Source organism: Salvelinus namaycush, chromosome 24 (assembly GCF_016432855.1).
Source record: "Salvelinus namaycush isolate Seneca chromosome 24, SaNama_1.0, whole genome shotgun sequence".
Lineage (NCBI taxonomy): Eukaryota > Metazoa > Chordata > Actinopteri > Salmoniformes > Salmonidae > Salvelinus > Salvelinus namaycush.
In genome coordinates this window covers 15,356,483-15,369,237 of record NC_052330.1, presented here as the reverse complement: position 1 = coordinate 15,369,237, position 12,755 = coordinate 15,356,483, and the positions used below count along the sequence as shown (strand labels likewise).

The following is a 12,755-nucleotide window of genomic DNA, read 5'->3' as shown; positions in this document are numbered from 1 at the left end:
CTAGGATTAAATGTCAGGAATTGTGAAAAACTGAGTTTAAATGTATTTGGCTAAAGTGTATGTAAACTTCTGACTTCAACTAAATATAGCTGCAAACAAACACAATCAACAATCAATGCTGAACCACAGTTAGACATCTCACCGCTTGTGGAGCACAGAGGAGGCCAAAGAATAGTCAACCAAGGGGAAAAAACTATCGCCTCAATAGCTAAATCAGCCGTTACCCACTTTGGGCTATATTTGGGCATTATGGAAACCCATAACAAACTCCATGACCCTTTACCAACGCCAGTCAGATGACTTAAAGTGTGACGCACAAATATGAGGGGACATTTTGTCTCTTTTTGATCAACTGCTGTGATGAATGGCTGTGAATTCCAGCGCCACAAATCTGCAGGGGAAAGGCCTCTTTAATTGAAATAGTCTTAATCTTTGATCTGTGGTGCTGTCTGCCTCCCCTACAGTAACATGCCTGTGACCCTCACCTCATCCCCGTCAACCCCCCCCCCCCCCCAGCACAGCCCCACTACTGATAACACTGCTTGGAATGAGTGCCGTGGACGGAGAGGAGTGATGCGAATGCACAGACCAGTGGAGAGGGAAGAATGTGGTCGAGCAAGCAGAGGATGGGTCCCGCAAGTGCACAGGCAGCGGGGTCGCGCAAATTAAACTTTAGTTGCAAGTGTGACTTTAAGCAAGCAGAACATCGTTGCCGCATGCAAAATATTCATTTGAGAGCAGAGATGATCAATCATTTTTTTGCAGAGATACTTAAACATCTTGCTCTCGCAACTGCAATCTTTTACTATCGTTTTAGAGGTGAAAATTCTAGCCAATGAACATGGTCGTCACTAGTTAACACAGCCAACTCATATCAAACAAACACATACCAGACACTTTGTGGAAAGGTGAAGACAAACAATTAGCTAGTGGTGGACTAGGGTGTTACTTAGCTAGAGATGGCCATTTGCTTTTCTTTTTACAGCTTTACGTTGCTGGTTGATAAGTAATTAGCTATCTAGCTAGTTCGCTAACTTTAGTAAGTAGATTCCACTCAACTCAAGATATAGTATAGCGATTTATTTTATTTCCCAATTACTTTGCTTATGTATCAAGTTGAAGCTGGGTTGACCAAGTTGTTCGGTGATTACTGTTCAAGCTAGCTAGCAAGTTTAACAGATGTCTCTGAAACTCTGAAGTGCATCCATTTGACCTCATGCACTTAACTCAACCAATCACATGACACAACACTGGACTGACAACACTACACTCAAGCATTTGTTAGTTCGGCCATCACTCCAGTGAAAGTGACCAATCTAAGGTTTCTAGACACACACCCACCTCTTTCCCACCAGCCTGAAATTCATTCGAGAGAAAAAAAGAGACATTTTAACCCAAAGGTGCCAAGTCTTGAGAGACAGCATCTTGATAAATTGAGAGTGAAAACTTGACAAAGACATGTGATTAGTATTGTTGGTGGACAATTTGATGTTTTCCCAAAAAACTGTTACACATTTGAACCATGTTGCTTACGGTTCTATAGTTTTTGATTCAGACATTTTTCTTTTTGATCCGTGGCATTGATGTTCTGCTCGCCCAAGCTCTCAAGTTTGACCTGTCCACTCGCAGAACACATCCTCTGCTTTCTCGACCAAATCTCTGCGCTATCGACTGGTCTGTGTGCTCACGGTATCCATCCTATGCACTCTCAAATCAGTGTTTGCTTGCTCAATTATGTTTCGTCTCGCTCGACAGCGGCATCTCACGCGCAATGGACTTTAGAGGCTGATTATTGTGTTTGTGTGTGTGTGTGATCAGCGGTGTCCCATTTGCTTCAGATGCCTAACATGGATCTGCAATTAGGAGAGAAATGAAGATGTGATTTCCTGTCAAATGGACCCCTCTGTGTCCCAGTCCTAAAACCAATCCTGATTCAGGTCATGCTGACCAGAAGTCAAGATGGTTCTTCCCGCGTTAGGCTTTGTGTTTTTAACTTCTTGGTCTCCTCCATGAGTGGTGTTATGTCTGATTTTTGAATCAGCTGTGATTGTGGTTTCTTCCCCAGGCTAACCCTGTCCTCTTCTCTCACCAGGTGTCCTGAAGCTCAGAATGAGTGCTGTAGGGGAAAGTGCCCTGGATCCTGCCACGCCAGAGTCCCGCAAGAGGAAGGGCTCACCATGCGACACCTCAGAGCAGAGGTAAGAACACGGTCATTTACCTTTTAATCACTTAGCAGACACTCTTATCCAGAACGATTGACAAGATGATGATGATGATGACGACGATGGTCTTCATTGCCTTTCAAGAGTCAATTCTTTCCACCACTACACATACTCAACAAGAAGCATCCCCTCAGAAGTACAGTATAACCTTGCTACTACCCTTCAGATTTGTTCTCTCATGTTCATCTGTGTTTGCATAGTAACCCAAGAAGCTACCCGCTTCTATGGCCCTGTTGGTGTTGAGGAATAGGAGTTTGAGCCTGTGCACACTTGGCTTGAATTCTTGTGTTATCATGCAGTTATGTCAATGGCAGATTTGTGTGAGAATTTGAAATATTTTTAGAGTATACAGTGCATTCTGAAAGTATTCAGACCCCTTGACTTTTTACACTTTGTTACGTTACAGCCTTATTCTAAACTTGATTAAATAATTGTTTTCCTCATCAATCTACACACAATACCCCATAATGACAAAGCAAAAACAGGTTTTTAGAAGTTTTAGCAAGCTTATTACACCTGTATTTGGGGAGTTTCTCCCATTCTCTGCAGATTCTCTCAAGCTCTGTCAGGTTGGATGGGGATAATCGCTGCACAGCTATTTTCAGGTCTCTCCAGAGATGTGCGATCGGGTTCAAGTACGGGCTCTGGCTGGGCCACTCAAGGACATTCAGAGACTTGTCCCGAAGCCACTCCTGCATTGTCTTGGCTGTGTGCTTAGGGTCATTGTCCTGTTGGAAGGTGAACCTTCGCCCCAGTCTGAGGTCCTGAGCACTCTGGAGCAGGTTTTCATCAAAGATCTGTCTGTACTTTGCTCCGTTCATCTTTCCCTCGATCCTGACTAGTCCCCCAGTCCCTGCCACTGAAAAACATCCCCACAGCATGCTGCCACCACCATGCTTCACCAGGTTTCCTCCAGACGTGACACTTGGCATTTAGGCCAAAGAGTTCAATCTTGGTTTCATCAGACCAGATAATCGTGTTTCTCATGGTCTGAGAGTCCTTTAGGTGCCTTTTGGCAAACTCCAAGCGGGCTGCCATATGCCTTTTGCTGAGGAGTGGCTTCTGTCTGGCCACTCTACCATAAAGGCCTGATTGGTGGAGTGCTTCAGAGACGGTTGTCCTTCTGGAAGGTTCTCCAATCTCAGGAACTCTAGAGCACTGTCAGAGTCACTATCAGGTTCTTGGTCACCTCCCTGACCAAGGCCCTTCTCCCCCGATTGCTCACTATTGGCAGGTCGGCCAGCTCTAGGAAGAGTCTTGGTGGTTCCAAACTTCTTCCATTTAACCTCTGCGCTACGAATCCCTTTAGCGGGATCATTTTCCTAAACAACCGCTGAATTGCAGGGCGCCAAATATTACTAAAAATATTTATAATCATGCAATCACAAGTGAAATATACCAAAACACAGCTTAGCTTGTTGTTAATCCACCTATCGTGTCAGATTGTGAAAATATGCTTTACAGCGAAAGCAATCCAAGCTTTTGTGAGTGTATCAATCAATGCTAGAACAGCTAGCCCCAAATTAGCATGGTCACGAAAGTCAGAAGAGCAATAAAATTAATCGCTTACCTTTGATAATCTTCGGATGTTTGCACTCACGAGACTCCCAGTTACACAATAAATGTTATTTTTGTTCGATAAATATTACTTTTATAACAAAAAAACGCCATTTGGGTTGCGCGTTATGTTCAGAAAACCAAAGCCTCGTTCCGTTCGACGAAAATTCCAAAAGGTATCCGTAATGTTCGTAGAAACATGTCAAATGTTTTTTATAATCAATCCTCAGGTTGTTTTTAACATACATAATCAATAATATTTCAACCGGACCGTAACCTATTCAATAAAAGAGAGAAAGAAAATGGAGAGCTACCCCTCTCGCGCGCAGGAACTAATCAAAGGACACCTGACTAGTTTTGAAAAATCTCGCTCATTTTTCAAAATAAAAGCCTGAAACTATGTCTAAAGCCTGGTCACAGCCTGAGGAAGCCATTGGAAAGGGAATCTGGTTGATACCCCTTTTAAATGGAAGAAAGACGGGAAATGAAACACATATTAAAAATTTAAAAAATCACTTCCGGGTTAGATTTCCTCCAGGTTTTTGCCTGCAAAATCTGTTTTGTTATACTCACAGACAATATTTTGACAGTTTTGGAAACTTTGGAGTGTTCTATCTTAATCTGTAAATTATATGCATATTCTGCGATCTGGACCTGAGAAATAGTCTGTTTACCTTGGGAACGTTATTTTAAAAAATCTATAATAATCTGACCCCTAGCGTCAAGAAGAATGATGGATGCCACTGTTCTTCGGGACCTTTAATACTTACCCTTCCCCAGATCTGTGCCTCGACACAATCCTGTCTTGGAGCTCTATGTACAATTCCTTCGACCTCATGGCTTGGTTTTTGCTCTGACATGCACTGTCAACTGTAGGACCTTATATAGACAGGTGTGTGCTTTTCCAAATCATGTCAAATCAATTGAATTTGCCACAGGTGGACTCCAATGAAGTTGTAGAAACATCTCAAGGAGGATCAATGGAAACAGGATGCAAAACAGGATGCACTCAATTTCAAGTCTCATAGCAAAGGGTCTGAATAGTTATGTATTTCTATTGTTATTTTTTTATGTTTGCAAAAATGTCTAAACCTGTTTTCGCTTTGTCATCATGTGTAGATTGATGAGGATTTTTTTTTTTAAATCCATTTTAGAATAAGGCTGTAACGTAACAATGTGGGAAAAGTCTAGGGGTCCGAATGCATTGTACTGTATATGGGGATTTGACCAGATGGATGCTCTGTTAGTGGCTGAAGGTTGCCGAGGTTGTGTTGTGTTGATAGCGAGGGTCTCCTCTACAAGGCCTCAGTAGGCTGATGTTAACTGCAGCTTGATCCATCGCACAGTGCCTGTCTGTTTCTACACCAACCCCATGCAGCGCCTGACATGCACACACACACCACGCCTGTCCACGAGCAGCCTTGGTAATGTTTTATTTTATTTCACCTTTATTTAACGAGGCAAGTCAGTTAAGAACAAATTCTTATTTACAATGACGACCTACCAGGGAACAGTGAGTTAACTGCCTTGTTCAGGGGCAGAACAACAGATTTTTACCTTGTCAGCTCGGGGATTCGATCTAGCAACCTTTCGGTTACTGGCCCAACGCTCTAACCACTAGGCTACCTGCTGCCCCAATGCACTGACCTACTGTCATCTCCCACACACTGTCATCTCCCACTCACTCACTCACTCACTCACTCAATCACTCACTCACTCACTCACTCACTCACTCACTCACAATTAGGGCTGGGCGACATGGCCTAAAAATATTGTCGCTTTTTTTTTTCAAACTTATGGGCGATTCACGATATGTATCTAAAAATGTTTTTAAGGTTTGCTCTAAATAACTGTTGTCTTACAATGAATCATAAGACAATATGCCCCACTAATTATTTTTATAAAAATAGTTGAACCTGCTTTTTTTTTTTGCAATAATCACTGATCTGGCTGTAAATGCTATTTTTGTTACGAATGTAACTAGAACCATGCATAATGCACATTCACTAACTTCTTGCAGCAGGCATTGGGCTATAGAAAATGAACACAGGTCTCATCAACAATCCCAAGCCCACGTGCTAGTGATTAGCCAGCTAATCTTTATATTTCAAGTTTAGCCAACTTGGATCTATTTGCTAACTAGCAAGGTTGAACAGTTGAATTGTTATGAACAACCCCTTCTATCTGTCTCCAACTGTTTGAAAAGCATGTTAACCTGTCCACGTAGTTCAGATGTTGAAATTAAGTGGCCTACAGTATTTCTCAGAATGAGAACGAATTGCCAATTCCTTATATAATTGTGTTTTATGCTTATTGCCCATTTATAAAACACAGACTGGACAGCTAGTATAACAGTCTTTGGCTAAAATGCTGCTAGCGGTACCCCAATGCTGCACGTGACAAACTGGGTATATATTTTCCAGAATCAATGTTCATTGACACTCATTTTAGTAGTGTCTGCTCTGCATGCAATTAGAATAGTTGAGATAAACATTATTGTTAGAAAGGTTAACTTCTCCTCTATTACAGTAAAATAATGTCTCAATGTGTTTGTGTCCATATTATTATTATTATAATTTTTCGACCGATTCTGTGGGATGTAAATATTGAGTTGAAACCAAATGTCAGAGAGGAGTATGTGATCTCTCAACTTTGATGGTGTGAGAGGCAGGGGGAGGGGCTTGGTGTGTGTGTGTGTAAACCATTGAGGAAGAAGCAAAAATGAGGCCAATGCGTTTCTGTGGGCTTATTTTGGACCAAGCTTCTTGCCTGCCTTCCCGCCTTTGGGACAACGACTCCAATTGTTAGGGTGGAGATGTGCATTTCGTCATTAAATACAGATCTCACACTGGCATTAGTCAAATATAGTCACTCTGACACACACACATATACATATACACACACACCATGGTTTCCGTTAGCCATTAATAGCTGGCTGTTCAAAAAAAAAATAAAAGAAGATAAATAAAATTGGCACCAGATTGACATAGCCTTATGGACATGGTGAGCCTATGGGAAGCTAAGCTTTTAAATAAATTCCCCAAATTATATAGCCTAATTAGCCTACTCATGTCTATACATAAATAAATAAAATAATTCAAAATGGGCTACTAAAGCATGAGCTTTAAAAAACATGTTTTAAATAGCCTACAGTCGTAGAGAAGAAATAGCCTAGGCCTCTACGCTATACGCGCTCAGCCATGCATTGAACTGCCTTTTTTGCAAACAGTGATTGAGTTATATTATTAACCTGAATTATGACTATCCAATCTACTCATCGCATTACGAGTAGTAGGCTATCTTACATAAGTCTGCAAATGCGATCAATCCCATTCTATCCTGTTTTGTAGGCCAAGTATCCAACCATTTTATCACTCATATTTTATCATGTTTACCACATTTCTTCTGCAACTTACTTTCAGCTTCAGCGGGCAATTTTTTTTGAGAGAACAAGGTCAAGCCAAGCCGTAGTCAGTCCCTGCATTCCTCTAATATCTCACACATGGTCAGTGCAGAGCTAGTAGTCACTCAGCTCTTAGCCAGGGTTGCTCTCAGCTCAGCTCAGCTAGGGCTTTCAGTGCTAGGATAACTCAGTTAGCTGCTGGGCTGCTGCTAGAGTGCGGATGTGGATCTGAGTGCATCCCCTGTGTGTACATGTGCGACTGAGTTCCAAACAGCCCTGGGAGCTTTGATTAGAGAGAGAGACAGAGAATAGCATTTCAGTTGATGCCCTGCTAGGTGGAACAATAACACACTGGCAGCAGGGTTAATCCCCCTCTCCTCAGCTGTTCTCTCGCTCTCTGCACTGGTCTGCTTTTCTGCCCTGTCAGCGCCGGTCTCTCCTGCAGCTCTCTGCTCTGGTCCCACTGCCGCCCCCCCCCGCCCCCCCCCCCCACCCCTCTCTCTGTCTATGTGCTGGCCTCATATAAGCCATGAATTATTGAGAGGCCCGCTGCTCCTGTAGATCCCCCCCAGCCCTGATCCTCCTCTCCCCTCCATCCTTCCCCGTACTCGTTGGTACCAACCCAGCAGCAGCAGCGGACAGTCTGCCTGGATACTCTCTGATGAGCCCAGGGCTGCGTTCCAATACTCTACAATGTCATCTCATTCACGTCTTTGTCCCCTGTCCTTCAGGAAATACTTCAACTCCTGCGCGCGTCAGTTGTACTCTCGAACTAGAACTCTGTGTGTTTCATGGACTCTGTGTCAGGTCAAGTTATCCTTTATGTTGCGAAGGAGGATTCATTTGGTTGCAGCTAACACGCCATAAAATCACTTTCAGCAAAGTTATGAACATTTCTCAAAAATAAACCTAAACTGTGTGTGTGGCTGTCCTTGCAGTGTGGAGAAGCGGCGGCGGGAGCTGGAGTGTCGTTACATAGACGAGCTGGCCGAGCTCCTGTCTGCCAACATGGGCGACATCGCCAGCCTCAACGTCCAGCCAGACAAGTGTCACATCCTCAAGAGCACCGTGGACCAGATCCAGCAGATCAAACGGCGCGAGCAGGGTGAGCAACAGCACATTAGACACACTTTCTCACTCACTAATGAAACACTCATTTGCATACACACATGCGCTGTCTTGCTCTCTCTCTAGTACACACACACACACACACACACACACACACACACACATTTGTTTTACTATCCTTGTGGAGACCAAACAATTGATTCCCTTTCAAAATCCTATTTTCCCAAACCCCTAAGCCTAAAATAGCCTTTTTCCCTGTGGAGACAGGACAAATGTTCCAACTTGTCAGAATATTCCTTGTTTTAGTATCCTTGTGATGACCTCTGGCCCCCACAAGGATAGTAAAACAAAAAACACACACATACGCCCATTCTCACTCTCATTCCCCTCAGTCACTTTACTGACCAACATGGTCACTTCACCCCCCCTCACTTCTTTACTCATTTGCTCTTTCTCCCTCAATCACCCACTCCTACTCCCTCTAAAGACGTCTAGGTTGCTAGGTGAATTCTGCCCAGCCGTAGGGACCCCTGGGAAATCATGCTTCTTAGTCCACAGGGCTGAATGACAAACCAGACTAATCCCACCTTTAACTCACTGAAAGCTGTGACGCCATTCTGCTGCGTCTTATGGATCCTTACATATCCATCCACACGCATCCTATGTTAGTATACTTAATGCTTACCAGAGCCGTATCTCTGTTCTCTATAGGCCCATATTGCTCTGATGCTTATGTATCATTGCATGCATCTTTTGTACCCTTACATATTAGTTCCCTTACATTAGTTCTATGCATCTGGTAGTTCAGCTCTCCCAGTTAGTTCTACTTACGTGGTCTCGGTGGCGGCGCTTGTGCTCCCAGATCGTCTCTTAATCAGTAACTGGTCAGTGTTCAATGGAAAAGCCATATAACGATAAGAGCCAGAGCATTGGTGTTTGTTCCAGGTCACACTAATCACACCCACACACATTCAGTGCACACACACACACATGCTCAGACACACACCAGGGATTGACATTAAGGGTTGCCTATTGCCTGGGGCAGGTGAACTGAGCAATCGCGGAAGTTGAGCCTGCTCTGAGGTTTCCCCACTGGGAAGCTGAATAATTAAAAAATATATATAATAACTCAAAACTCAACTGATTTTTCTGGTTCCTCCGCATTATTTAAGTGAAAGACAGACAATTCATGGCATTTATGGCAGTCAGGCAAGTTGAGCCTGCTCTGAGATTTGTTTTACTGATAACAACCAGAGCACAAAGAATTCCAGTACTGATCTTTCTGATTCCTCCCCTAATGTATAGGAGAAAGGCATGCAGTATATGGTACTTCTGTGTATAAATAGATCATTTACATTGTCAGAAGATCATAATCTTCGAGCAACCAAAAACTACTATTGACTTCTCCGAAGGGTAGTGCTTAAGTTGTAAATGTTTAGGTGCCAGAACAGAAAGTGATTGTGAGAGGGGGATGACCTGGGGGGCCTCTGAGGTACCGGAAAGGATGGCAAAAACCCACCTTTATAATAAAGCAGTGCATGCATATCATCACATTTGCGTAGTGACATAGAGCATTAGAGTAGAGGCCCTTAAAGAAGGTGCTCACATGGGGAACAGTTTTTGGCCTTTTATAAACACATTTCATACAATTCTGTCATTTTATATGACTGGAGACTTTAATAGAATATTTTTTAATACCAAACAAATGATCGAAATGACAGTTACAGGAAATTATAGTCCTAGAAAAGCTTTCCACTTTCACTGACTTACCCAATGATGTGCAGCTCAACTTGCCGACAATGGCCAATACTCTCATGCCAAAAGCCTATCTCTCTTGATTTACTTTGTAAAACAATGTTTACTCGATAGACCTGTTTGGAAGTTTATAAAATATTTTGTCAGCCTACTGTCAGATCAGACTTTTCTTTGAAGCAGGAACCATTCGCTTTCCAACCTATGTTTTCCTGCGATTGCTTTTGAGCTATTTCAAAAGACTTGTTCTGGCTGAATGCCGTTCCCAGACAGATTTGCCGTGCGTTCCCGGGCTATAGGCCTTATGATTGGGAAAAATAAACACTATCCACAGATAGGCTATAATGTTGCGCAAACCAAAATCTACATTTTCACATTACGTTTATTTAGGGGGCAGGAGAATTAACTCTGATGAAGAATTTTACATTGCAACCTGATTTTTTTCTTTTTCATGTAGAGGAAGCCTACTGGATCTGGCCAAATAGGTCCTGGAAACAAAATTGTAAAAACGGAGAGATGCCGGATCCTGTTCCGCAAGGATCCGGCTCAAATGAAGCACTCCCGAAGGGCAAGTGCCTTTCAGACTTTAATGTCAATCCCTGCACACTGCCAGTATGGGATTAGCCATAGGTGTCACTCTACAGCAGTGGTAGTACTCACTAATATTTTTGAGGAAGACACTTTTAAACAACCACACTGGGCAAGCTGCCATACCCATCGGAGAACAGTGGTTAGGGGGGGGTTACAGAGTCAAATTTATTCATACAGGATGTCAAATGTATTCATACATTAATCAATCTATTCACTATCAAGTTATTTGTGTCAGAAACAAATCAAACTAGTTTGATTCTGGCCTTATTGCCAATATCTCAATAAAAGTTCATACAAAGATATGTCAAATCATGTAATGTCAAGTTCCACTCCGAAGGAAGTATGCTTTGGAGTGATTGAAATGCATCAGAAATGTATTAGAATTATTCTGTTCAGATCCATAACTCCTCTTCTAATGAGTCCTGCACATCTGGTGCGTCCTAGATGGAAGCATAATATACGTATGTGTTCTTGAGAGTCTGAGCTTTCAGGAATGGGACATAGTCGATAATAGCTCAAAAGATAGTCAAATTTGAAGCAGGGACATGATTTCAAGATGTGCGCTTTTCCCGCTATATTTGTCCCAGCCACTAATAGCGGATATCGAAGGTTACTTACATAACTACAGTTCTATGAACTAAGGGGGACATTCAGATGACTGAGGAAAACATGCACAACAAATGTATTCAGAATATTGCTGTAAGCTGCCAATGAAGTTGCCGAGAGTTGCTCAATGACTATGGGGGCGTTAAAGTCATCTTACAATAGTATAATTGGGTGGATTGCTGTCAGTGGCAGCGTTTCATTCCATGTATTTTTTTATCTGATGACTTATTCATCAAAACAGTATGAGTAATGTACAGTGCATTCGGAAAGTATTCAGACCCCTTGACTTTTTTCCACATTTTGTTAAGTTACAGCCTTATTCTAAAATTGATTAAATATATTTTTTCCCTCATCAATCTACACACAATACACACAAATATCACGTTTACATAAGTATTGACCTTTACTCAGTACTTTGTTGAAGCACCATTGGCAGCGAATACAGCCTTGAGTCTTCTTGGGTATGACGCTACAAGCTTGGCACACCTGTATTTGGGGAGTTTCTCCCATTCTTCTCTGCAGATCCTTTCAAGCTCTGTCAGGTTGGATGGTGAGCGTTGCTGCACAGCTATTTTCAGGTCTCTCCAGATGTTTGATCGGCTTCAAGTCCAGGCTCTGGCTGGGCCACTCAAGGACATTCAGAGACTTGTCCTGTGTTGTCTTGGCTGTGTGCTTAGGGTCATTGTCCTGTGGGAAGGTGAACCTTCGCCCCCACTCTGAAGTCCTGAGCGCCCTGAAGCCGATTTTCATGAAAGATCTGTCTGTACTTTGCTTCGTTCATCTTTACCTCGATCCTGACTAGTCTCCCAGTCCCTGCCGCTGAAAAGCATCCCCACACTAGATGCTGAAGCATGATGTCTATAGGTAGAACGAAAGGCCCCCATAGCACCCCCTCATCTCTACATCCCCAGGGCCTGAGCCACTCTGAAGCGTACAATCAGCTTGTTTCTAGGCCTAACCAGAGCCCTGAATACATTTTGGGTTCTGAACTTGACCTCAGCAGAAGAGTGTTAACACTGTTTGGACATGACCTCTAACCCGTTTTTAACAGAGCTTCTCACAAGGCAGCCTCCCTCCAGCCCCTGACATCTAGCCAGTGTTGTCTCAGGGTCCCAACCCATCTTGTTATCATTCTCAGCTCTATGTGTTTGGGGGTTAACACACTCTTAGAAAAAGGTTAAGTTAGGGTAAAGGATTGTTCCCTGAGGTACAAAAATATCAAAATACAGATAATGTGCTTTCAGAAATACACATCTCACTGTACTGTTCATTACCTTTTAGGGTACTTGTCAAATCAAATCACATTGTATTGGTCACATACACATATATAGCAGATGTTATTGCGGGTGTAGTGAAATGCTTGTGTTCCTAGCTCCAACATGTGCGGATAATCTAGTATAATGGTTAATTTTTGTACCAAATATTTGGAATATAAAGGTACAATCATCACACACTCAAAGAAACTGTATTTTGTGTACCCTATGTGTACCCTTATGATTCTTGATGGTACTGATCTTAACCTTGGCTAAGCAGAAAAGCTACAAATTAACATTGTA

General features: G+C 42.6%; 1 protein-coding gene across 1 annotated transcript in view; it reads left to right on the top strand.

Moving 5' to 3' along the window:
* The first annotated feature begins 2,109 nt into the window (after positions 1–2,109).
* The window catches only part of LOC120019300 (nuclear receptor coactivator 1-like), a 28,097-nt gene continuing 17,451 nt past the window's right edge, over positions 2,110–12,755 (top strand). The window contains exons 1-2 of the mRNA XM_038962602.1: positions 2,110–2,198; positions 8,121–8,287. Of these exons, the coding sequence (XP_038818530.1) occupies positions 2,110–2,198; positions 8,121–8,287 (256 nt within the window). The remainder of the gene's footprint in view (positions 2,199–8,120; positions 8,288–12,755) is intronic.